The following is a 24,258-nucleotide window of genomic DNA, read 5'->3' as shown; positions in this document are numbered from 1 at the left end:
GCGGAGCGGGGCAACCCCCGGTGCCCCGAGCCCATTTCCCTGGCAGGAGGGTGGGGTGGGGGGCCCCCACTTGCTCAGGCCCAGGGACATAGGGAAGCAGAATGTAAGCCCTGAGACTGGAGGCTGAAAAGAATATGGGAAGCCTGGCCCCGCCCTCCCCACGCACCCGCTCTATGCCTGCCCCAAGCCTGGGAAGCATTGCCAAGCTCCAGCAATTTTATCACGAGTCTCATGAGAATTGCTCTGATTTTTCTTAAAGCTCCAGCTCCTGGAGTCTAAGAACCATAGAAATGTCGGGCTGGAAGGACCTCGAGAGGTCATCTAGTCCAGTCCCCTGCGCTGAGGCAGGGCTAAGTATTATCTAGACCATCCCTGACAGGGGTTTGTCCAACCTGCTCTTAAAAATCCCCAATGATGGAGATTCCACAACCTCCCTCGGCAACTTATTCATAGAATCATAGAATATCAGGGTTGGAAGGGACCCCAGAAGGTCATCTAGTCCAACCCCCTGCTCAAAGCAGGACCAATTCCCAGTTAAATCATCCCAGCCAGGGCTTTGTCAAGCCTGACCTTAAAAACCTCTAAGGAAGGAGATTCAACCACCTCCCTAGGTAACGCATTCCAGTGTTTCACCACCCTCTTAGTGAAAAAGTTTTTCCTAATATCCAATCTAAACCTCCCCCACTGCAACTTGAGACCATTACTCCTCGTTCTGTCATCTGCTACCATTGAGAACAGTCTAGAGCCATCCTCTTTGGAACCCCCTTTCAGGTAGTTGAAAGCAGCTATCAAATCCCCCCTCATTCTTCTCTTCTGCAGGCTAAACAATCCCAGCTCCCTCAGCCTCTCCTCATAACTCATGTGTTCCAGACCCCTAATCATTTTTGTTGCCCTTCGCTGGACTCTCTCCAATTTATCCACATCCTTCTTGAAGTGTGGGGCCCAAAACTGGACACAGTACTCCAGATGAGGCCTCACCAATGTCGAATTCCAGTGCTTCACCACCCTGACTGTTAGGAAGCTTTTCCTAATGTCCAATCTAATGTTCATCCCTTGCTGCAATTTAAGCCCATTAGTTCGTGTCCTGTCCTCAGTGGTTAAGGAGAACAATTCAACCTCTCTCTCTCTTGTTGGCTAGAGCTGGGTAGGAACTAGATTTCCCTTTTTTGTGAGAAATTCAACAATTTAGACACTTTTGGGGGGTGGGGGTGTTCCCAAATGGAACAAAAAAAAAGAAATTCAAAAGTTCCCATGAAACCAAATTCAGAAAAATATTAATTAATTTTTTGGTCGATTGAACCATTTCATTCTGATGTTAGCCTTTTTAAGATTTTGGGGGGGGGGGGAGAATTACACACACGGAATTTCATTTCAAAACATCATTTTGAAGCAAAACCAAAAATGTTTTGTTCCCAAAATGTCAAACCAGCATGTTTGGACGTGATCAAAATGCTTTCTAAACGTTTCAATTTGAGAAAAGCGGTATTTTTCATTGAAAACCTGTTTTGACCAAAAAATCCCCAACCAGCTCCAATGTTAAAGATCTATTGAGAGCGATATCCCTTACTTGGGGGAGTTGAGACCTTACATAACAACTTGACAAGGTGCCTTAGAAATAACTAAGGTAGACAGGTCGATCCAGATGTATAGTTCACAGGTGGCTTGTTTCTCTACAATGGGTTTGTCGAAGGCCAGCTGGCCCTTTAATGGGAGAAAGTGCCTGCAATGCAGCAGCTAATTCTGATCTGGTGACTCTGTTATTAGTGATCCCAGCTGTGAAAGAGCCAGGGAGGATTACCTAGAGAGGGACGAGAACCCAGTGTGTAGGAGACCCAGGACAGAGGAGCAGTGCTGAGCCAAAGGAACAATGGAGGAACTCTGCAGGGCCCGAGAGCACGGGTGGAGAGCAGCGAACCCCAGCCTAGCAGGTGAGGGGTAGAAGGATCTTTTCTTTGCATATGGGGTGGCTTCTGTACTGGGGCTTTTGTTAGCCCAGAATGGGACGGAGCTGGAAAGAGGGGACCTGACCGGAGGGCTGGGCCATGGAAGACGCAGCCAGAGACAGGCCAACGCAAAGCCAAAGGAGTGGTCAAGAGGGATGCTGGAGAAGACCCCTGAAACACCCATGTTCCAGCACCAAGAGGCGCTGGAGAGGAAGATCCATGCAAGGCCCCACACGCTACGGCAGTGAGTACAATGGCATATGGGGCTGAAACCCAAATTGCAAACCTCCTCAAACTCCAGGCATATCCCGGTCATATCTGATTCTGGAGCCCGAAGTGGGGCCCATCCCTAGTTCAAACAAGCTCCCACAGCTGGGTGTAACCAGGGAATGTCTTTTCCAAGATGGGGAAAATACAAAGGAGTGCATTTTGGAGAGACGTCACTCCTCCCAGATACAGATTTTTTTTCCCATGAAATGGGCTGAGGTTTTTTGCAGCAGGAACCTGAGAAGATTTGGAATTTTGGAGGTACCTTCCATTTGGGAGCAGGTCCCTTCTTCTCTGGAAAAGGGAGCCGGGTTTCAGGTAAATGTGGCCAAGTCAGGTCATTTTTGACCTCACGAAGAAATGCCAGAAAAATAAAAACAAAAAAACGTCCTAAGCTGAAGGAGTAAGGCTAATGTAGTGCCAATCTTTAAAAAAGGGAAGAAGGAGGATCCTGGGAACTACAGGCCAGTCAGCCTCACTTCAGTCCCTGGAAAAATCATGGAGAAGGTCCTCAAAGAATCAATCCTGAAGCACTTGCATGAGAGGAAAGTGATCAGGAACAGCCAGCATGGATTCACCAAGGGAAGGTCATGCCTGACTAATCTAATTGCCTTTTATGATGAGATTACTGGTTCTGTGGATGAAGGGAAAGCAGTGGATGTATTGTTTCTTGACTTTAGCAAAGCTTTTGACACGGTCTCCCACAGTATTCTTGTCAGCAAGTTAAAGAAGTATGGGCTGGATGAATGCACTACAAGGTGGGTAGAAAGCTGGCTAGATTGTCGGGCTCAACGGGTAGTGATCAATGGCTCCATATCTAGTTGGCAGCCGGTATCAAGTGGAGTACCCCAGGGGTCGGTCCTGGGGCCGGTTTTGTTCAATATCTTCATAAATGATCTGGATGATGGTGTGGATTGCACTCTCAGCAAATTTGCGGATGATACTAAACTGGGAGGAGTGGTAGATACGCTGGAGGGGAGGGATAGGATACAGAAAGACCTAGACAAATTGGAGGATTGGGCCAAAAGAAATCTGATGAGGTTCAATAAGGATAAGTGCAGGGTCCTGCACTTAGGACGGAAGAACCCAATGCACAGCTACAGACTAGGGACCGAATGGCTCGGCAGCAGTTCTGCGGAAAAGGACCTAGGGGTGACAGTGGACGAGAAGCTGGATATGAGTCAGCAGTGTGCCCTTGTTGCCAAGAAGGCCAATGGAATTTTGGGATGTATAAGTAGGGGCATAGCGAGCAGATCGAGGGACGTGATCGTCCCCCTCTATTCGACATTGGTGAGGCCTCATCTTGAGTACTGTGTCCAGTTTTGGGCCCCACACTTCAAGAAGGATGTGGATAAATTGGAGAGAGTCCAGCGAAGGGCAACAAAAATGATTAGGGGACTGGAACACATGAGTTATGAGGAGAGGCTGAGGGAGCTGGGATTGTTTAGCCTGCAGAAGAGAAGAATTTGATAGCTGCTTTCAACTACCTGAAAGGGGGTTCCAAAGAGGATGGCTCTAGACTGTTCTCAATGGTAGCAGATGACAGAACGAGGAGTAATGGTCTCAAGTTGCAGTGGGGGAGGTTTAGATTGGATATTAGGAAAAACTTTTTCACTAAGAGGGTGGTGAAACACTGGAATGCGTTACCTAGGGAGGTGGTAGAATCTCCTTCCTTAGAGGTTTTTAAGGTCAGGCTTGACAAAGCCCTGGCTGGGATGATTTAACTGGGAATTGGTCCTGCTTTGAGCAGGGGGTTGGACTAGATGACCTTCTGGGGTCCCTTCCAACCCTGATATTCTAGGATTCTATGAGTTTTGTCTCTTTGTGCAAATATTTCACACACCCCACTCTAAACCCCCTCACATCAATTCACCCAGAACCTGCATGCAATGGAGTTTGGTGCCAAGCAACTTATTGCAGTGACAAACTCCCAGCCTCCTGTCGTCATGTCCTTGGCGGAGGAAATGAGGTCACTTCATTTCATGATGTCATCTCATTTTCCAGGCACTTCCCCCACTTGTTTTCTTCTTACACTTAAGCATTTTGATTCTACAGAGCAAAGCAAGAGATTACAAACACAGACAGCAGTTAAGGAACAACTTCCTTGTATAAAGGTGCGGGTGGAGGGCACAAATCCACTGGCCAATGGTAGAAGAGAGGTTCACCACACTCATAGTGACATGTGGCTCTGCCCATAGGTCGAAGGTCACATGGTCTTTGGCTCCCACATTGATTTCAATTCAGTTTCAATTTCAATAACAAAATACTCCTGACACAAAGTGAAAAGTTACATTTTATGTTGCTCTCGATTTTGTTTTTGTTTTTTTAAAGGGAATATTTAGTCATTAGAATTTCTTTATACATACATAAAAAATATGACAGGGAGAAAGACATCGTTGCTTTTCCTGCTGGTTTTCAGACTGTTTTACAAAAAAATATTCCCAGCTCCCTTTCCATTCAGAACCGGCCCCAGTGCCCTGGGAAGGGATGTCTTCCATCTTGGGTCCATCCTCAGCCATCAAGGGTTTGGTCCAACTTTTCAGAGAGAAATATACAAGGAGCAAAAGCATCAGTCAAATGCCAGCACGTTTGGATTCATAGATTATAAAGCCAAAAGGAACCATTAGATCATCCATTCTCCCCTCCTGTATAACACAGTCGAGAGAATTTCACCCAGTTACTTCCGTATTGAACCCAATAACTTGGGTTTGACTCAACCATCTTTCAGAAAGGCAACCAGTCTGGATGTGAAGACATCACGAGCTGGAGAAGCGGTTCTCAACCTGCGGCCCGCAGGCCGCTTGCAGCCCAATTAGCACACAGCTGCAGCCCATGTGACATCCTCAGGGCCATACAGATAGTATTGGATGCGGCCACAATGGTAAATAGGTTGAGACCCACTGACCTAGAGAGTCCACCACTTCCCTTGGTGGTTTATTCCAGTGGTCAGCCACCCTCACTGTTAAAAATATGTGCCTTATTTCTAATTTGAATTTTTCTGGCTTCAACTTCCAGCCATTGGTTCTTGTCCTGCCTTTCTGCACCAGATTAAAAACCCCTTCCGTATCTGCTGTTTTTACAAGGTATTTAGGCATTGGAATCTAGTCACCCCTTGCTCTTTTTGGCCAATTAAACAGATTGAGCTCTTTAAATCTCCCACCATAAGACGTCTTTTCCAGCCCTCAAATGAATGTTGTGGCACTTCTCTGCATCCTTTCCAATTTTTCAACTTTTTTTTTTTTTAAATCATGGATACAGAACTGGGCGCAGTATCCCAGGATTGGTCTCACCAATGCTGTATACACAGGTGAAATCACTCCCCCCACTCCTACTCACTCGTCCCCTTTACACATCCAAGGATTGCGTTGCCCTTTTAGCCAACCCATCGCACTGGGAGTTCATTAGTTGCTTGTCCAGCATTATCCCACATCAAGCAGACAGTCCTCGAGCTGTCTGTCATGCGCTAGGATTTTCGACGACACATGGATGGGATCAATTATTTGCTATACACATTTTGCTCCGGCTCTCGCAAGTTTCCAGGTATGCTCAAACAGATCACCCCATGCAGCCCCAAGGCTTTGCAGTAGCCCTCCCACGTATACGTCACTTCCTGCTCCCCGTTCAGCCAAATATACACCCGGGACTCAGGACACGGCATATTTGCTTGGTTTGGGTTAGCTCACCCATTGCCATAGGGAATCGGACAACTGATCTGTTTAGCCCAATACGCCACCGACGGCCATCTTGTAGCAGACCACGCAAGCTCAGCGTCCCACCTCCTCCCAGCGCAGATCAGAGCATTGGTCCATCCCGTTCTGTGTCCAGCCTCCAGCCCAGGACAATAGCTGCTCTTTCATCAGCTGTTGGAAAGCTCCCACAGTGCATCTAATTGACTTTAAGTGACACATGGGAGGCAAATCCCTTCCTGATCCTGCAGGCAATGATGTCACGCTGTAGAACATGGCATCTGATGACCCTTCTTAGAGTCTCACCGTGCCCATCTGGAAACAGCTGGCCCGAACCTGTATTTGTGCACACCCACTGAAATCACCTGACCTTTGGGGGGCACGAGCAATGCAAAAACCCGCCCTCTGCCAGCACTGGTGAAAGGAGCCGGTGTTCCAGGCTATGCAGAACTGTCACCTCGGCTGCTCTTTAGCCAGCTGAGATACTAGGAACCAGACCCTCAACTTGTGTAAAGTGGCACAGATCCATTGGAGTTGAGGGGCCAGATCCCCTGCTGGTCTGAGTCAGCATCATTTCATTGAAATCAAAGGCACGAGGTGGCTAGGGACTCAGCCCTGCGTTTGCCAAGCACTCACTCGGAACGCAGCTGAGCTGCGGCCACTCCCACCGGCCGTCCTCCTGGCACCGAACCACGGGTGAGTGGCGCTGGGTGAAGCCGTCCAGGCATTGATACAGTACAATGGAGTTGATCTCATAGCGCTGCTTTGGTTTGCCAAACCGGTGGGCGTTTGTTATCTCGGGCGGGGAGGTACAAGACACTGGGGGGACGATGGAAAGGGAGACAAAGGGTTAAAGGTCATGCAGGATGTGACACTGTCTTGGCCGGGGTAGACATGATGTAAGCCCCACAAGTACACCCTAGCAAGATGACCCCTCTCCCTTCCCCGCCAAGTAGCCCTTCTGCAAGACGATTCCCCCCTCCATTGCCTCAGAGAACCCAGAGACATTAGAGGTCGGGGGAGGAACCTTTCAAAATTTCACTGAAACTTTTCACCAACATTTCTCATTTCCACCAAAAAAAAAGTGGGGTGGGGGGGGACTCAGAATTTTAGTCTAAATGTTTGTCATTTTTTTCTTATCCCCTTCTATTTTTCAATCCGATTTAGGGTTTGCATCATTTCCACCCAGTTCTCTTGGTGGTATACATGGAAAAATGTGTCTCCTGCTTTCTTCTTACGTTGCAGTAAAGCCTGGCAGCTCCAGTCATGGCCCGGGGCCTCCTGGCTGTACAAACACCGAACCAAAAAACCAGTCCCCACCCCAATGAGACTGGCTTGATTCTCTGCTCCCCTGCCCCTTGTGCTGTTATCGACCCCAGTGCAAAATGGGTGTAAAATGCTCCCAGGCTGGCTGGTAACACGTTGCACGGATGGAAATTCCTGCAGGAGGTGCAACGCAACAGAGAATCAGGCACCCGAATCAGACGCTGGTTAGTGTTGCTTTTGTATAGTGCTGCAGGCTAGCACAGGCAGTTGGGGATGTTTTGTGCAAAAGTTACATGAAAACTTTTTGGTTTGTTTTTGTCAAAATGTTTCTACACCATTTGGGGCTCCCCCCACTGCCCCGAAAAACCCAAACCTGACAAATGTTCGTTTTCAGCAACCCAACGTTTTTTGAAAAATGCTGAGTTTTCGGCACCCGAAAACCAGAACGCTCCTGCCGTGTGAGCAAAAAGGATCAGTAAAATCAAATCTATTGCCCGACTGGCCACGCTGTTTGGTGGTTTTGTATTTGTTTTTAAGTTACCAAAAACCAACAGAACGTCAGTTTAGGGGATGAAAACCTCAAAAATGGACAATTCCAATGTCTGTTTTGGACACGGGGCCCGTTTTCCATTGAAAAAACCTGTTGAATGTCCAACTGTCCTCCCCACCCGCCCCCGTGCTAACACCTGGGTCTCAGAGCGGAAGGCGGCACCGGTGGAAGATGTGGTATAACTGAGGCTTACCTAGACCCATTTTACAGGTGTAGGACAGGTGGTAGTTGCAAGGCACGTCACTCCACTGCCCCCCGTTATGCCACACTATGACCACGCAGTCTTCTCCGGACAGGAAATGGCTGTCGGGCTGCCCATGGTGCCAGTTCTCATAGAGCTGCCAAGAAAAGGAGCATGAGTGAGCTCTGCAGCGGGGAATACACTGCCGAAAAAGCTAGGGCTCCAACACAAAAAGGTCATCCGGATGCCATCAGATATAGGAGACAGGACCGGGCCTGGGGAAATTCATAGATGTATTTATTTTTTTAAGGCCAGAAGTGGCCATTGGGATCATCAAGTCTGACCTCCTGTGTTGCACAGGCCAGAGAATTTCATCTTGTGTTGGATGCATAACTTGTGACTGAGCTAGACGGTGTCTTTTAGCAAGAGGCAGCGAGTCTTGAACTCAAGACCCCAAGTGATGGAGAATCCACTGTGCCACTTGGGAAGCTGTTCCAAGGTCCATTTCACTCGCTGGGTTGGGTTTAGCTAGTCGTAGCATCAGTAGCAACTGTAAACGATGATAACCTGCAGGCCTGCTCTGGAAAGGATAATAGGACCAACCCAAGGTTACCATGGAAAACCTTCAGGACGTCAGACAGTAACCCTGAAAGTCTCTACACCCTCCCCTTAGATGCAGCCACCTCTGGGGTGGAAAGTTTAACCGCCCACGGCAACAGAAAGGGAAGAATACTACATCCCCCCTGAAACTGCACAGGGAATTGAAAGAGGTGCAGCAAAAGGGAATTTAATCTGAATTAGCTCCCCCCTCCCTCTGCTTTGGAAAAAATACCACGAGGGCTTAAGGCCAAGAATTCTTGCAAAGTTTCAGCACCCATAATTGGGAGCAGGCTTTCAGCCGGTCTTAGCTCCCATTGAGAGCACACGCACACACAGAGCTGTAGGCTGAATCTGATCCCAAGTGTGGGTGCTAAGCACCTGAAGGTCCAAGCCTGGATTCTTTGACAGTCAACGGGATTAAGGCTCAGAAGTGCCTAAATCACTTTTGAAAATCAGGTGCCAGTTCCTAAATCAGTGAAGCACTGCAATGCTGAATGCAGCGACGCCTAAGTGCCTTTTAATATCCTGGGCCCTGGCCCTGAACAACAAAGGGGCGGGGGCGTTCCTGCAAAGATCCCTGCAGTAGCCCGGTGCCCTCTACCTCTGCCCAGCACAGACTCGGAGAAGAAAAACGCCTATAACTGAATCACTGATACCAGTGCCTGGGTTTTCATCAGAGGCCTCCCAGCCAAATCACGCATAGCTTGTCCAAGCTCAAGGTGGTCTGGCACAAGGTTACAGCCTGCCTTCCAGTGCTACCATGTAACCAGCAGCCTAAAGATGCAAAGTATGATTCAAGTGTCTGATTCATACCCACAGCTGTAGAATATTTTCCGAGTGATTGTGAAGAACAAAAGGCCATTGACAGGAGTTTTCCCCTCGCCCTTTACTGTGTATGATTTGAAATGGCCATGCTAAGCCAGTGTTTGTGTGCCTGGTAAGTCTGTGTCCGGTTAACTGAGCTCTCACACTGACTCAAAGGGGCCTTTGCACTGAAGAGCAGAGTGCTGACCCCCTGTGACTTACCACGGGGCTCCCATCGGACCACTGGAAATCTCCTTCGATGGTTCGATCATTCAAGCCGATCCACTGATATTCCTTGTACTGATCTGGAATCCAAAGGGGGTTTGTGGTTAGTGCAGTGCGAATTAAACCAACAGGAACCGCCAGACTGGCAGAAGCATGGCCCATCTGGGTCGGTATCCTGTCTCACGTCAGCGGAAGGGGCAAAAATCCCCCAATGGTTAAGGAGGAATTACCTGGACACAGGGCACCTGACTCTCATCTGTGCCCTGGTGCAGGAGAACTGACTTCCCTGCCAAGACAGCTGGTTATATTTTCAACCTGTGATTTTCAAGGACACGTATGGGAGGCTGACTGAATTCCTGTGGCATTTAGACAAAAGAGGAAAACTCCCAAGCAACTGCGACCAGCTCTAAGGTCCGAGGTGTTCGTCGTGATTTGGTAGCGTTTGGTAACCCCTGTGCCCTGAGGTAAATGCACAAAGTGCAGGGCAGCCCAGAGTCAAGCTCAAGGTATTTCGTTTAAAGGGGGCTCGTTCTTGGGTCCTTCCAGGAGAGGGCAGCAGAGTCCATCCATTTCCCCATCCTCTCATCCCGCACTCCAAGCTGCAGCCGCTCCCCACCGCCTCTGTGCAGGCCCACTGCTCACACTGCAAGTGACAGCCCTGCCAGGTTAGGGCGGCAACCTTCGGCACACAATCCCCCTTTCCCCTCCCCTGTCTCACACCTTCCCTTCCTCCTGCTCTGGACTGCTTTTTGCCCCACTACGGCATCCGCTTTCTCTCTGATCCTCTGTCCCTTTCTCCCTGTGTCCCACTGTACGGCCTTCTTTCCCTCCCTGGGTTTTTCATGAGTGCTCTTTGTTTTTCTTTAAACTTTAGTATCTATCTATCCATCTATCCCCATACATCCTAGCTAGCTAGCTAGCTATCCTTGAGTTTTCCATGATCATTTACCTCTGTGTCTCGCACCACTTTCAGTGAGGTGAGCCTCCTTCACGCACATGCACGCACACACGGGAACGTTCATGCACACCTCAGACAGGTGTGCACACGTGATACGTGCGTGCACACACGCACAGAGCAGCTCTCTCTAATCGGCAGGTTGTTGCTGCCACCACCATGGCTTAGCTAATGCATCAGGGGAGGAAGGCAAGGGAGCGGCACTCCACACCGGCTGCAAGGAACAGCAGGGAATGCTGCCGGGAGAGGGGAGAAAAGTTCACAGGCTACAGAGGGAGTTCCCTGCTTTGAAACAGGAGTAGATTAAAGTGTGCTAGGGAATTTTCAGTGCACAGCCGCAGGATCCAGACGCACATGTGCGTGGCAGGCGAGTGCGGTGTAGATTTATACCCCATTTTTATCCTGAATTAACTTGTTCATCTAGACAAGCCTTCAGCTTTCACTGAAAAACTAAAAGTAAGTTTCTAACTGTCGTGGTTGCAGAGAAAAGCTCAAAAATGTGTAGGGTCTGTCTACGCTGCGCGACAAGGCTGGGCTCTGACTCAGGTTTGAACCCAGCCCCGCCCCACCCTCTTCTGTCCACACACAAATCAGTTGACTCAGGTCAGCGAGCACTTGAGGCCCGAGTCCTAGGATCCTGCTAGGGGTTGGGTCAGAGCCTGAGTCCCACTGTGACTTGGGGCCAAGCCCTGTCAGTGTGGATGCAGCTCAAGCCACAGATCTGAGTCAGAAGGTCGGTGTAGTGCAGCGTGGACGCATTAGCCCAGCTGTGAGACCCAGGCCCAGCAATTGTACACCCAGGTTTACAATGCAGTGAGAACGCTCAAGCACACTCTTGGAAACACCGAGTGTACAAACCCAGGTCCCACAGACGTTGGTTTATTTTGTATCTGAGCCCCTGTGCGGAAGACTTGGGAAGCTAGAGAACAGCAAAGGTAAGTTTTATTCCCCTTGCTCCTTCACAGCGCTCAAATGATTGACCAGTATTGGTCTGGTCGAGCCAAGCCTGGCATGGTGAATAGAATTGAAAGAGGTTTGTGGTCAGATCTCAAGATAAATCTCCTACCCACAGGTAGGTTCTGAAGTGTCTTACTGCCCAGAAACATGCCAGACTTTCTTTCTCAATGACACAATCTGTTTTTTCTGGAGCACTCAGGGCTCTGGACCCGAATGCAATAATGACTTCTTGTCCATTTCTTAGCCGAGTCAAGACAGCACCACGACCGCACTCACAAGCATCCGTGGTGACAATCATTAGCTCTTTTGCGTTTGAGCTGCAAAGAGTTGGGCCGGTGGCAATTGCGGGTTTTGGGTCATTAAAGCTGTTCTTGCGCACTTCATTCCATTCAAGCCATGCATTCGTTTTTAGGCGACAACACAAAGGAACTACTTTCAGAGCAAACTGCCGCACAAACGTTGAATAGTATTCGCACAGTCCCAAGAAGGATCAAAGTTTGTCCTTATTGTCCAACTCTGGTGCTTCGCAAAGGGCTTTCACGCGGTCTGGTTTTGGTTGTAGGCCATTCCAAGAGTTAATATGACCTAGACATGACACTGAGTCAGTACAGAATTGCCTTTTTGTGTGTGTGTGCTGCTAGTAAGTCCATGTTGTTGGAGTTTTTCTAGAACCCTTGTTAGGATGACATCATGTTCAGAATCATCTTTGCCGTACACCACACTGTGCTCTTGAAAGGACACCCGTATCTCTCTAACGATCACATGCATCATTCTCTGGAATACAGATGCTGCAGAGGCTAACCCAAATGGCATCCGTTTGAATTGGAACAAGCCTTCTGGAGTGATGAAAGCTGTGTACATGTGGGATACTTCCACTGAGGGGATCTGGTGGTACACTGAGGATAAATCAAGGGTCATAAAGATTCTTGCTTCCTTCAAGGTGAGCAGCTTTTCACTGACGTTGGTTAGAGGATGACAATCCACCACTCTGTTGGAATTTAGAGCTCTCAAGTCCACACGTGCAGATGGCACCATTAGGTTTCCTTGCAAGAATGATAGGAGAAACCCATTCAGATGAGTCAACCGGTTCAATGATGTCTACTTAGCATAGTTTCAGACAGTCTTAGAATCTTGGAACTGTCTGTCTTCATGATGATTTGATCCTGAGCATCTCATCTGTGAAAATGGCAAATTCACAGGTTGCACTCAACTCACATAAGGCAGCCATGCAGTACTCGATGGGCTCATGAGGCATCTATACACGGGAACAGAACGTGAAGCATCCAGCAGTAACATTGAGTAAAGGATTAAAATGATCCTCCGGGGCAGAGAGAGTCACATTTTGCAGTATGTCAGGAAAAGGAAGAAGATGTTTGAAGATTTGTTGCCCTTTGGGACCAAGGCAATGAAGCAGTAAGTCTTTCTGCTTTTCTGGAGTGTGTGGAGAAGTTTCTACAGTGATAGGAAAAAAACCCAGAAAGCGACCCTATAATCATGTAAAGCTACGCTGCTGTCTTTTTTCTATGCTTATCTGTCCTTTCTACTTTGTTTATGGATAGAAAGAATGCGAACTGTGTGTAACCTGCACTCCCTGCTTTTGGGGAGAGAATTCCTTATACAGATAAGCCTCCATGCTCTTACCTACCCCAGAACTTCAAACAGACTGGGTTAACCGGTTCGAACTGGAAGAGATATCACAATGTATGTTGAACCAAGCTATAAAAGCTCATCCCTGTTCTTTGTTCGGGGCTTCACCATTTTCCTCTGAAAAGGAATTGGTGAGCCCTTCAGCTGTCGTATTCGCTAGCAATAAAGTGCCTCACTTTATCAAAGAGCCAAGACTCTGTGTTTTGTTTGGCTAATACAGAAGTCCAGGGAAGGCTACCCTCCTAACCCTAGACGGGAGGGGAACCCTTTTTCCCTAACAATTTGGGGGCTCGTCCGGGATCGCCTCTTCTCCGGACCGGTGGACGGTCGGGACTCTGAATCCTTCTTGCCGGCACCCGGGTTGCTTTAACCCTGAAGGCTTCCCGTCTCGCTTCCACCCGCCGCTTCGGCGAAATAAGGCATCCCGAAGGCACTAGGGTCCGGACCTATTGGTGAACACCGGCCGGTGGGAACTTGGTGAGTTCTGAATTTTTCCTTTGTGATTGTCTAGACAACAGCCGGGGGTCCCGTCTTTGGGAAAAGATGGGGGGGGGGGTCCAGTAGAACTGTTGATCCTTCTACGCCTCTGGGCTATATGTTAAAACATTATGATAGGGATATCAAGGCCTTACAATCGGATGGCAACAAAGCTTTGTATAAGTTTATATTTTTGTGTCAAGGTCCCTGGGTGGGAATGACGCAAGACGACCCGGAACCAGGAAATCGCTGGCCGGGGGAAGGAACATTTGAGTTACATAACATTGTTCAATTACGAAAAGTATTGTATGATTTACAACCGCGGCAACTTAAGTATTCTGATGTATGGATAAGGGAGGCCGAACGGCGCAAAAGTGCCAGTGTAACTACTAGTTTACGTGCTGAGGTAGAAAAACTTAAAGCCATGCGGCCCCCACCATACAATCCAGAATCTAGTCATGCTGACCAGAAGCTAAAAACGTCAAAGTCTATTTATCCCCAACTCCCATTGAAAGAAGCGGGGGATCCTATACCATTGGAAGAATGTAGCTGGCTATGGGGTGGGGTACCGCAGCCTGACCCTGATGCACCCACGCCCCCAACCGGGGAAAGGAGCGGTCCCCCTCTCCCACTAGCCACCGATACCCCCACAATTAACGCAGAGCGGGGGGGCGATCCGGAGGCTGGCACCTCTACCCGGGGGTTGACACGTCCTGATCCGCGACATCCCAGTGATGCAACCCCTGCAAAGACCCGGTCTCACGGTTCTCTAGGCACCCCTAAGGCAAAAGTTCTTGGAGCTGCAATAGCTAGTGCAGTCCAAATGCCTATGCGACAACTGCCGAGCGGTAGGGGGGGGACACAGATGGTGTATGTCCCTTTTACCAGCACGGATCTAATGAATTGGTCATCTACTTTTCCCTCATTTCGACAGTGTCCGGAAGAATTTATTAAAAAGTTAAAGGGTATTTTCACAATGTATAATTGTAATTATGACGATGTGGAAATGATTTTAAATCAAGTGCTAAGCGAGGGTGAGAAGGAAACGGTGTATAAGAAAGCTAGAGAGACGGTGCAAGGCAGGGCGGCTTATCTGCAAGAGAAACCTGAAATGGATTGGGATGTTCCAGAGACCGTTCAAGAGTGGGATAAAATGAGAAAGCGAATCTTAGAAGCATTGGAGGATATGTCTAAGCCTGTGTATGATTGGGGAAAAGTAGATGCATGTGTTCAAAAGCACGATGAGCACCCAGGGGAATTCTTCCACCGCCTTTGTAAGGTTTTGAAAAACCACGGCGGCTTAGATCCAACCTCCCCTGTAGCGAAAACACAAGTGATCGGCCAGTATGTAAAAAATTTATTACCATTCGCTCGGAAGTATGTGTGTAGTCAACCAGCTTATGAAAACAAAACGCTGGAGGAGGTGGTGGGGTTAGCAGCCCATGCCTGGAGGAATAGGAAGGAATTAGACACTAGGAGGTCCGAAAAGCTCCTTAATCTGCAGTTGCAAGGTTTCCAAGACGGCTCTCGGGGACGGGATGCAAGCCGCAGGAGGGGAGGCTTTCGGGGACGAGGCGGAAGAGGAGGCAGCTCTACCCAGGGATGGGGATCACAAGGTCAGAGCTTCCAGCCACGGCCCGGGAGGGCAGGGCCAGATGAGTGCCGGCGGTGCCGACAAAAAGGACACTGGGCTGCCCAGTGCCCAAATTACCCCCTCCAGCCAGCTGACCCTCTTATGCAAGCCTACCAGAGGGTACAGGAAAGGGGGGGAGAAAAAGGAAGTACTGATTGAAAGCTAGCCGCCCACAATGCTTCGTCCCCCTCGCCAGGAACCCCCTCCACTTCTTGGACAGTGCAGTTGGATGCAAACCACCCGGAGCTTCCAGTTGTGGTGGGAGGAAAAACTTATTCAATGTTAATCGACACCGGGGCAGATAGAAGTACTCTACAGGACCCCACCCTTCCTACCACTTCTGCAACCGTAAAAGCTATAGGCATTGGTGGCACCGTGTGCACCCTTCCTCTAACTGCGGAGCAAACGGTCCAGCTTGGCCCGTTATCAGAGGATCATAGCTTTTTAATTGCAACTTCCTGTCCTGCAAATTTATTAGGTAGAGATCTGTTATGTAAACTACGAGCAACTATAACTTGCAGCCCGGAGGGGCTATATCTCTCAGTCCCTACTTCGGTCCCTGAAGCTACGGTAATGGCATTGTTAGCCACTACACCCACCGCCCCCTTTGTCCCTGCTGAGTTATCTGATATTCCTGAAGCATTGTGGGCCTCGGCGTCCACTGAAACTGGACTTTTAAAGTCAGCAGAACCGGTGTATATCAATTACCGTACAGATGTCCCTCTGCCCCGAAAAATGCAATATCCATTGCCTAAAGAGGCCATAGAGGGCATTCGGCCAGTCCTACAACAGCTTTTAACTCAAGGAATCATTAAGGAGGCTACCAGCCCTTGCAATACACCTATTCTTCCTGTTAAGAAACCCAAGCCTGGCCCCGATGGCAAACCAGTTTACCGTTTCGTGCATGACCTCCGACTGATTAATGCTATTGTGATCCCGAGAGCTCCGGTTGTTCCCAATCCAGCAACTATTTTAACTGCTATTCCCCCAGGGGCTACTTATTTTACTGTGATTGATCTGTCTTCAGCATTTTTCAGCATCCCTGTGCACCCAGACTCACAGTTCCTATTTGCCTTTACCTTTGACGGATGTCAATACGTATGGACCCGCCTCCCTCAGGGCTACAGGGAGAGCCCTACCATCTTCAGCCAGTATTTAAAGCGAGATCTGGACTCTATTTCGTTGACTATGGGTTCTTCTTTGATTCAATACGTTGATGATCTGTTATTGTGCTCTACAGCCAAGGCTGCCTGTGTACAGGACACTCAAATCCTTCTTTTTGCATTGGCCGAAAAAGGTCACAAGGTGGCACTCTCCAAGCTACAGTTTGCCCAACCCGAGGTGGAATATTTGGGGCATCGTATTTCATATGCTTCTACTGCACTTACTCAGGACAGGATTGAAAGCGTTCTGAGTATGCCAAGGCCTACCACTAAAAAGCAACTCCGCCAGTTACTGGGAGCAAGTGGCTATTGTAGAGCCTGGATTCCGGCTTATGCGGAGTTAGTGCACCCCCTCACCGATTTGCTGCTGGATTCCGTTCCCGAACCCTTACCATGGACGACTCTACACAACAACGCCCTTACCGCCCTCAAACAAGCATTAACTTCTGCACCAGCCCTGGGCAGACCGGATTACGCAAAGCCTTTCACCTTATTTTGCCATGAACAATCTGGCACGGCGTCTGGTGTGCTAACTCAGCCCTTTGGGCCTGGCCAGCGACCGGTGGCTTATTTTTCAGTCCTTCTTGACCCAGTGGCTCAGGGTCTTCCGCCCTGTCTCCGCGCTGTTGCGGCTGCCGCTGTGTTGGTCGAGAAAGCTTCGGGGCTTACCTTGGGCCACCCTCTTCTAGTTCAAGTGCCTCATGCCGTTGCAGCACTTCTTAATCGTGGATCCACGCAGCACCTCACAGCAGCCAGACTGACCAGGTACGAATTGGCCTTGCTCGCCAATCAGGCTGTTACCCTACGCCGCTGCGAAGTCCTGAATCCTGCAACCCTTTTGCCTCTGCCTAAGAATGGGGAACCCCATAATTGCCTCCACGTGGTGGATTTGATCTCCACGCCTCGTCCTGACCTCTCTGATATTCCATTGCAGAATCCTGACCTCCAATTATTTTGTGATGGTTCCGCCTGTCGGGACGAGTTTGGGGCCTTACGAGTTGGCTATGCAATTGTTACCCTGATGGCAACGCTTGAAGCGCATGCCTTACCTACACAAAAGTCAGCGCAAGCAGCAGAACTTGTGGCGCTTGTTAGGGCCTGTCAATTAGCTGAAAACAAAACTGTGGCCATCTATACTGACTCCAAATATGCCTTTTCGGTATGCCACTCTACTGGACAACTTTGGAAGCATCGTGGGTTCCTTACCTCCAGCGGCTCTCAGATCTCCCATGTTGCCTTGATTTCTGCCTTGTTAGAGGCTATTCAACTTCCTGCAGCTGTTTCGGTTACACACTGTAAGGGCCACTCCCGCGCCTCGGACGAGGTTTCCAAGGGAAATGCTGCAGCCGATTCGGCGGCCCGTCATGCTGCCCTCTGTGGGGCTCCAGCCCCTTTTCCTTTTTTGGCACCCCTGCTACTGCAACCAGTGACGCCAGCCGTTTTGCTCTCTGCCCAGCAGACGACGCCCCTGGCCGAAGTTAGCCGTTGGAAATCCATTGGATGCCACCTAAATGAGGACAACCTCTACGTCAGCCCGGACGGTCGTCCGGTTCTCCCAAGACAACTCCTCCCTCAGGTTTCCCAGGCACTCCACCTGGCCTCACACCTGGGAAAGGGGGGATTAGTGGCTCAAATGGAGAAGTTGTTTTTTGCTCCGGGGGTCCATGCAGCTGCGAAGACCGTCACTGCACAGTGTGAATTGTGTCAACGGTACAATCACCAAGGAGCAGTCAAACCACAAGCTATGGGACATTGCAAACTGCCTGAGTACCCATTTGCTGTGGTCCAGATGGACTTCATGGACTTACCACCAGTGACAGGACTAAAACACTTGCTTGTCCTGGTTGATCTTTTTTCAGGGTGGGTTGAGGCTTTCCCCACTCGAAGGGCAGATGCAGTATCCGTAGCGAAGTGTCTCCTCAAGGAGATAGTGCCCCGCTTCGGGATAATGACTCGTTTGGAAAGTGACCAAGGCCCCCATTTCACTTCCCAAATTATTCAACACTTAGCAAAGGCCCTCGGCATAAAACAAGCCTTGCATACCCCCTATCATCCACAAAGTTCAGGAAAAGTAGAAAGGGTGAATGGGCTGATAAAAACCCAATTGGCAAAGCTATGCGAGCAGACTGGATTAAAGTGGCCTGAAGTGTTACCCATAGTGTTAACCAATCTTCGTAATACACCCCATAGGAAGCATTCGTTGACACCGTTCGAAATTCTATTTGGCCGACCCTTGCCGATTCCTCTAACCAGTGTAGACGGGTTTGCCCCAGCAAAAACTTCATTAATGGCTGGGCAAGATAAGTTGGCGGGTTATTGTCGCATGTTGCAAGATGCCTTGAGTGATGCATGGGCCAGAGTAAAAGATGCCCAACCTTTACCGCTTGATACTTGTGCGCACTCTCTTTTTCCAGGAGACTTTGTCTGTGTTAAAATCCATCGAAGGAAGCATTGCCTGGAACCAAGGTGGTCGGCCCCGGCCCAAGTCCTTCTGACTACTCCAACTGCAGTGAAGGTCGAGGGCATCGATAGATGGGTGCACTGCAGCCACTGTAAAAAGGTTCCTGCTCCAACATCCCCAACGACTCCCATCACGACCGCCGCTTCTACATGAACTGGGTACCGGTCAATCAGCGGAATCAGAAGCAGTTACAGAACTCTGGAGTATTAGTATACTGTTACAAATATTATTTTTTTTTAGAGTTGTTAGTAGCTGGTAGTGTTTATAATGTATGTATGGCTATGGGCGTTAACCTGGACCTCTGCCCTGGGGGGTTGGGATAAAAATACGTTTCTACAATTAGCCCAAAATTTAACCAACGCATGGAATGTTAGTGACTGTTGGGTGTGTTCCCACTTCTCTTCCCATTCACTGCAAGGGTTCCCCATTTTGCCGGTTCCAGCGCTCCTCAATTCTTGGCAAAATGGTTTGGCGTGGTACGGCCAAAAGGGAAAAAGGGGAAGGGGACCCATAGATTTTAGGACCTGGATCCCGAACCATCGCCCAGACTTGCTCGTTAAGGCCCCCTTGTGCGTAGAAAAGAGGTCACTACGCACCCGAGGCAAAACTACTCTGGGAAAATACCCGAAAACCCACTGTGAGAAAATTCTAATTTTGGGAAACAATGCAAGTACTACTCTTTTGCTGTATCCCAATGGTACTGAGGTAGCCAACTATGCCCGTGCTGGAGGCTATGTGGGGTACATTCTCAGAGAAAATGCGACTCAATTTGCCGGCCTTACATTATGGAAATGAGGGGGAATAGGACCCAATCCTGATGATGCTGCATCCCTGGTGGGACGATTGCAGGAAGTATCTCAGAACTCAGGGGGCAATAAAGGCAACTATAGCATAGTATTAGGAGATCATCACTTATGGTGGGTATGTGGCACTTGGGCAGGAAAGACCTTGCCCCCAAGGTGGTTGGGAAGATGCACGGTGGCCTTTGCCTGGCCAGGAGGGATGCATCGTAGAGACTTAATAGAAATCAGAGACACAACCCGACGAACCCGTCGAGATACCAGTTATAATCCTATTGTCGAGGAAGGCAGTACAGGTATGCGCGCCTTCCGTATTCTGTTTCCGTGGGTGGGGGTGGGCCAACTTGAATACGCGCTAAAAAATATGTCAGCCGAAATGGAAATATTTACTAACGCCACTCGAGATGCAATCCAAGCTTTGCAAGAAGAAATAAGCTCACTAGCTCGCTACAGTATGCAAAACAGGTTGGCCCTGGATCAGCTTTTAAGTGCACAGGGAGGGGTGTGCACATTTCTCAATGCCACATGCTGCCTTTATGTAAATCAAAGCGGACGCATAGTCACAGATACTAACATAATTGCAAACGTGTCAGCCTTCTTTCATAAGCAGGCCTCTATTTCTCCCAGTGTGGGCTTTGACTTGTGGGGCTGGCTCACCAGCTGGTTGCCTAACTTTGGATGGCTAAAAACCTTGTTTGTGTATGGAGTGGGATTCCTTATGATTGTGGGTCTGCTGTTTTGCTGTGCGTCCAGTTGTTGTGCTCTCTTCCACCGGGTATGTACCAAAACCATGAGCCCAGCAAAGATACTATATGTAAAGAAGGGTGGTGTTAACCAAGATGAGAAACACATGAACATGTTAAACAATGAATAATGAGCCATGTAAGATAATTATCTTCAGGCTCAAAGGGGGGAACTGATAGGAAAAAAACCCAGAAAGCGACCCTATAATCATGTAAAGCTACGCTGCTGTCTTTTTTCTATGCTTATCTGTCCTTTCTACTTTGTTTATGGATAGAAAGAATGTGAACTGTGTGTAACCTGCACTCCCTGCTTTTGGGGAGAGAATTCCTTATACAGATAAGCCTCCATGCTCTTACCTACCCCAGAACTTCAAACAGACTGGGTTAACCGGTTCGAACTGGAAGAGATATCACAATGTATGTTGAACCAAGCTATAAAAGCTCATCCCTGTTCTTTGTTCGGGGCTTCACCATTTTCCTCTGAAAAGGAATTGGTGAGCCCTTCAGCTGTCGTATTCGCTAGCAATAAAGTGCCTCACTTTATCAAAGAGCCAAGACTCTGTGTTTTGTTTGGCTAATACAGAAGTCCAGGGAAGGCTACCCTCCTAACCCTAGACGGGAGGGGAATCCTTTTTCCCTAACAACAGCAAGCACATAGTTGCTGAAGTAAGACCTCCACTGTTCCCATGGGAGTGACGGATGTCCTGAGGGGAAGGCACGAAGAACAGTGGAAGCAGGACAGGCATCATGGTAATAAGTGTGGAAGCAAGTTGGAGGAGTCAGGAAGAAAGGTGGAGAACAATCAGCTGGTAAGATTTTCTGGTCACAGAATTGCTGACTAGCCCTGTAAAAGTCTGTTCGTGGTGCAGCTGAGTACTCGGAACTGCAGGGGAACGTGCCACCTGGAGAAAAGGAGCATGTTGAAAAATAGATAGTGCTCCTTCAAATTTCTCTTCTCAGCAAGCTGCAATTGCCGGCAGCAGCAGGCTTTTAGGCCAGTGTGGAGTTTTCCTGGAAGTAGCAACAGCAGGTAACAGTAGTAAGGATTATGAGGCACTTGGATAGCCCTAAAACAGTTCGATTTCGGTTTCGCTGGGGGGGTTTTAGTGCTTGTCACCAATTTGTTTTGTACCTCAACCGCTGTGAGGAAGACTCAGGAAGCTAGATAACCGCAAAGGTAAGGTTTATTCCCCTCGCTTCTTCCCGCAGCTCATATTCTCATTTTTCCTTCTCTTCCTCTCTCTCTCCTTCCCCAACGCCCTCATACTCTCTGCAGTGCATCCTGGGAATTGTAGTTCCTGGACCCAAGGCTACAGAAACTACCTAGGAACAAACTTACAAACACAAATGTGTGTTGCTATCTGCACATAGCTAGTGTGACAGGGCCAGGCCAGATGGCTACAGGAAAGTGCTAGAAGGTAGATACATTAGCCCCAGATTAAGCAGGTCCCTTTTCCCTGAGTAAGATAACAGGGACTATTCCAGAACAATCAGGAACCTGGTAGAACCAATTAAGGCAAGCAGGCTAATCAGGGCACCTGGTTTAAAAAAAAAGACCTCCCTTCACTTAAAGAGAGGCGCGCAAGGAGCTGGGAGCAAGAGGACGTGCTGCTGGAGGACTGAGGACTTATCAGACATCAGGAAGAAGGTCCTGCAGTGAGGATAAAGAAGGTGCTGGGGGAAGGCCATGGGGAAGTGGCCCAGGGAGTTGTAGCTGTCACGCAGCTATTACAGGAGAAATTATAGACAGCTGCTATCCACAGGGCCCTTGGCTGGAACCCGGAGTAGAGGATGGGCCTGAGTTCCCCCATCCCCCCACCCACTATTTGACATAGGAGGAGTTGAGCTGGACTGAAAGTCACATCAGAGGGGAAGGTCTAATTTGGAGAGGGATCTGCTCAGTCCCCAACCCACTAGGTGGGATAACAGAGACTGCAGAGATTGTTCTCCCTTTCCCCCATGCTGGCCAGTGATGAGGTTAGCTGAGTGAACGGCAGGTTTGAGCCTCTAGCAAAAGCAGACAAACTGAAGGCTGCCATGAACCTCTGAGGTGAGCAAATCCGCCAGAAAGCGCAGGATTCACCAAGGCAGAGGAGGAACTTGTCACACTAGATACAACAGTTTGCAATGCAGTGTAGGCATGTTCCCTAGCCTCTGGAACCTGAAGGCAAATAAAAAGGAGCTCAAACGTATTTTTTTTTAACTCATGATTTTGAAGTCCCCAGCTCATGATTCTAGGGAGGCCTTGCTCCCGATATTTGAAGGCAATGCCGCTTACTGTTGATGAAGTTCTGCTCTTCGGGGGTCATGATGTTGGCCAGGTGGCCACCATAACGCCGGCACTGAGTTTCTGCATCCTCCCAGCTCCTTCGGGTGGCGAAATGTTTATAGCAGGAACCCTGGAAGCTGTCCCAGCCTGGGCTGCACTTCTCCAGATCTGGAGGGAAGGAAAGAGGACAAACGAGAGCCAATGAGAGGAGAAAGTGACAAGATGACTGGAGAAGCGAGAGAAACAAGCGTGTCCGTACAGAGACGGATCAGCTACGCCCAGCAACTGTCGAATGCTCATTTCAAAAGAAACATCAAGAGAGAACCTCGTTCCGCAAAAATCCGCTTCCCGTAACGTGTTTTGGTTGATAAGGGCCTTGCATTATTATGAACCATGGGCCAAATGCTCAGCTGATGTAAACTGGATGAAGTCAATGGAGCCAGTTTATACAGCTGAGGATCTGGCCCTATATTTTGGTTAGAGTCAGATTCACACCTGGTGTGACTCTGGATCTTCCAGACATACACCCTGGGGGGTCTGGTGGATCACGCATCTCCATCAGTGACTATTGTACAGCTCCCCTTGAGTACAAAGACCTGGTTCTCTCAGTTGCACTGTGCATCCTTACCCTGCTGGGGCAGCGTAAAGAGGATTTAAAGTGAGCATGACTGTACTTCTCTGCCAGAACTGGGTAAAGGGATGTTAATATAAATGCGCATGAATTCCAGAGTTGTCTCTGAACAGAACCATTCTCCTAGCAGCCCACTTTTCTATTGCATTTTATAGGCCTGATTCTCCATTGCTTTGCACCTTGCTCAGTCATTTACACCAGATCAAAATAGCAGTGTTTTGCACTCAGATTGCACTGGTTTAAATGACCGCCCAAGGTAGAAAGCAATGGAGACACAGGCATTATAGCTCTTATCCGTTCATTGTCTTTCCTTCTTGCTTCCCTCCAACCTTGGGTCTTTCATGATTATTTATTGGATTTTCTTTAACCTTTAACTGGTCTGGTGAGCCTTAATTATTCAAATAGCTTATTCCATCGTGTTATTTCTGGGTACGTTTTGCCCCAGTTCATAGACACCTTAACATTCTTTTAACAGGCTTGCTCCACTTTAGGTGTTTAAGTGTTTGTCACTAGGATTGTGGTTGTGTGTCTTTGTGTCTCTTTGAGAAATGTGGGTCCTACATAGCATTCATTGGAGAAACTCTGATGGATCCACATTCCATTGTACTATGCCAGTGATACTCGGACTAAGGCTCATGAGCTGCAAGTGGCTCTTCAATGTGTCTCCTGTGGTTCATTGCAGCACGTGATATTAAAACATTGTGGGATTTAATTATTAACCAATCAGGATGCTTTTACTGTTTTAACCAATTGTAGTTGGTAATATAATACTTGATCAGTCATTTTGCTGTGAGAATATTTTATATATATAAAATATGTAAATGAAACAATGAATTCGCGCTACTGGGGCTCTTTTGGGTAATGTTGATCACTGACTTGGCTCCTGAACCACTGAAGTTTGACTATCACTGAACTATGCAGTTCCGTCGAAAGGCGAACACTTTGCAAAACTGGGTCTGTTTCACTGGAATTTCGTTTAGGAAGAAAACCAGAGAGAAAA

The 24,258-nt window shown here is 48.6% G+C and overlaps 1 protein-coding gene across 3 annotated transcripts in view; it reads right to left on the bottom strand.

Moving 5' to 3' along the window:
* Positions 1-4,490: 4,490 nt before the first annotated feature.
* BCAN (brevican) overlaps positions 4,491-24,258 on the bottom strand; it is a 58,193-nt gene continuing 38,425 nt past the window's right edge. For all 3 annotated transcript variants that reach the window (XM_073322699.2, XM_073322702.2, XM_073322701.2), the window contains 5 exons: positions 22,637-22,795; positions 9,520-9,602; positions 7,906-8,050; positions 6,533-6,715; positions 4,491-4,745 (listed from right to left, as the gene is read on the bottom strand). In XM_073322699.2, coding sequence (XP_073178800.2) covers positions 4,729-4,745; positions 6,533-6,715; positions 7,906-8,050; positions 9,520-9,602; positions 22,637-22,795 — 587 coding nt within the window. In that variant the 3' untranslated portion in view covers positions 4,491-4,728. The remainder of the gene's footprint in view (positions 4,746-6,532; positions 6,716-7,905; positions 8,051-9,519; positions 9,603-22,636; positions 22,796-24,258) is intronic.

This window comes from Lepidochelys kempii, chromosome 24 (genome assembly GCF_965140285.1).
Source record: "Lepidochelys kempii isolate rLepKem1 chromosome 24, rLepKem1.hap1, whole genome shotgun sequence".
Taxonomy (NCBI): Eukaryota; Metazoa; Chordata; order Testudines; family Cheloniidae; genus Lepidochelys; species Lepidochelys kempii.
The sequence above is the reverse complement of the archived record's forward strand: the minus strand, read 5'-3'. Positions and strand labels throughout refer to the sequence as shown.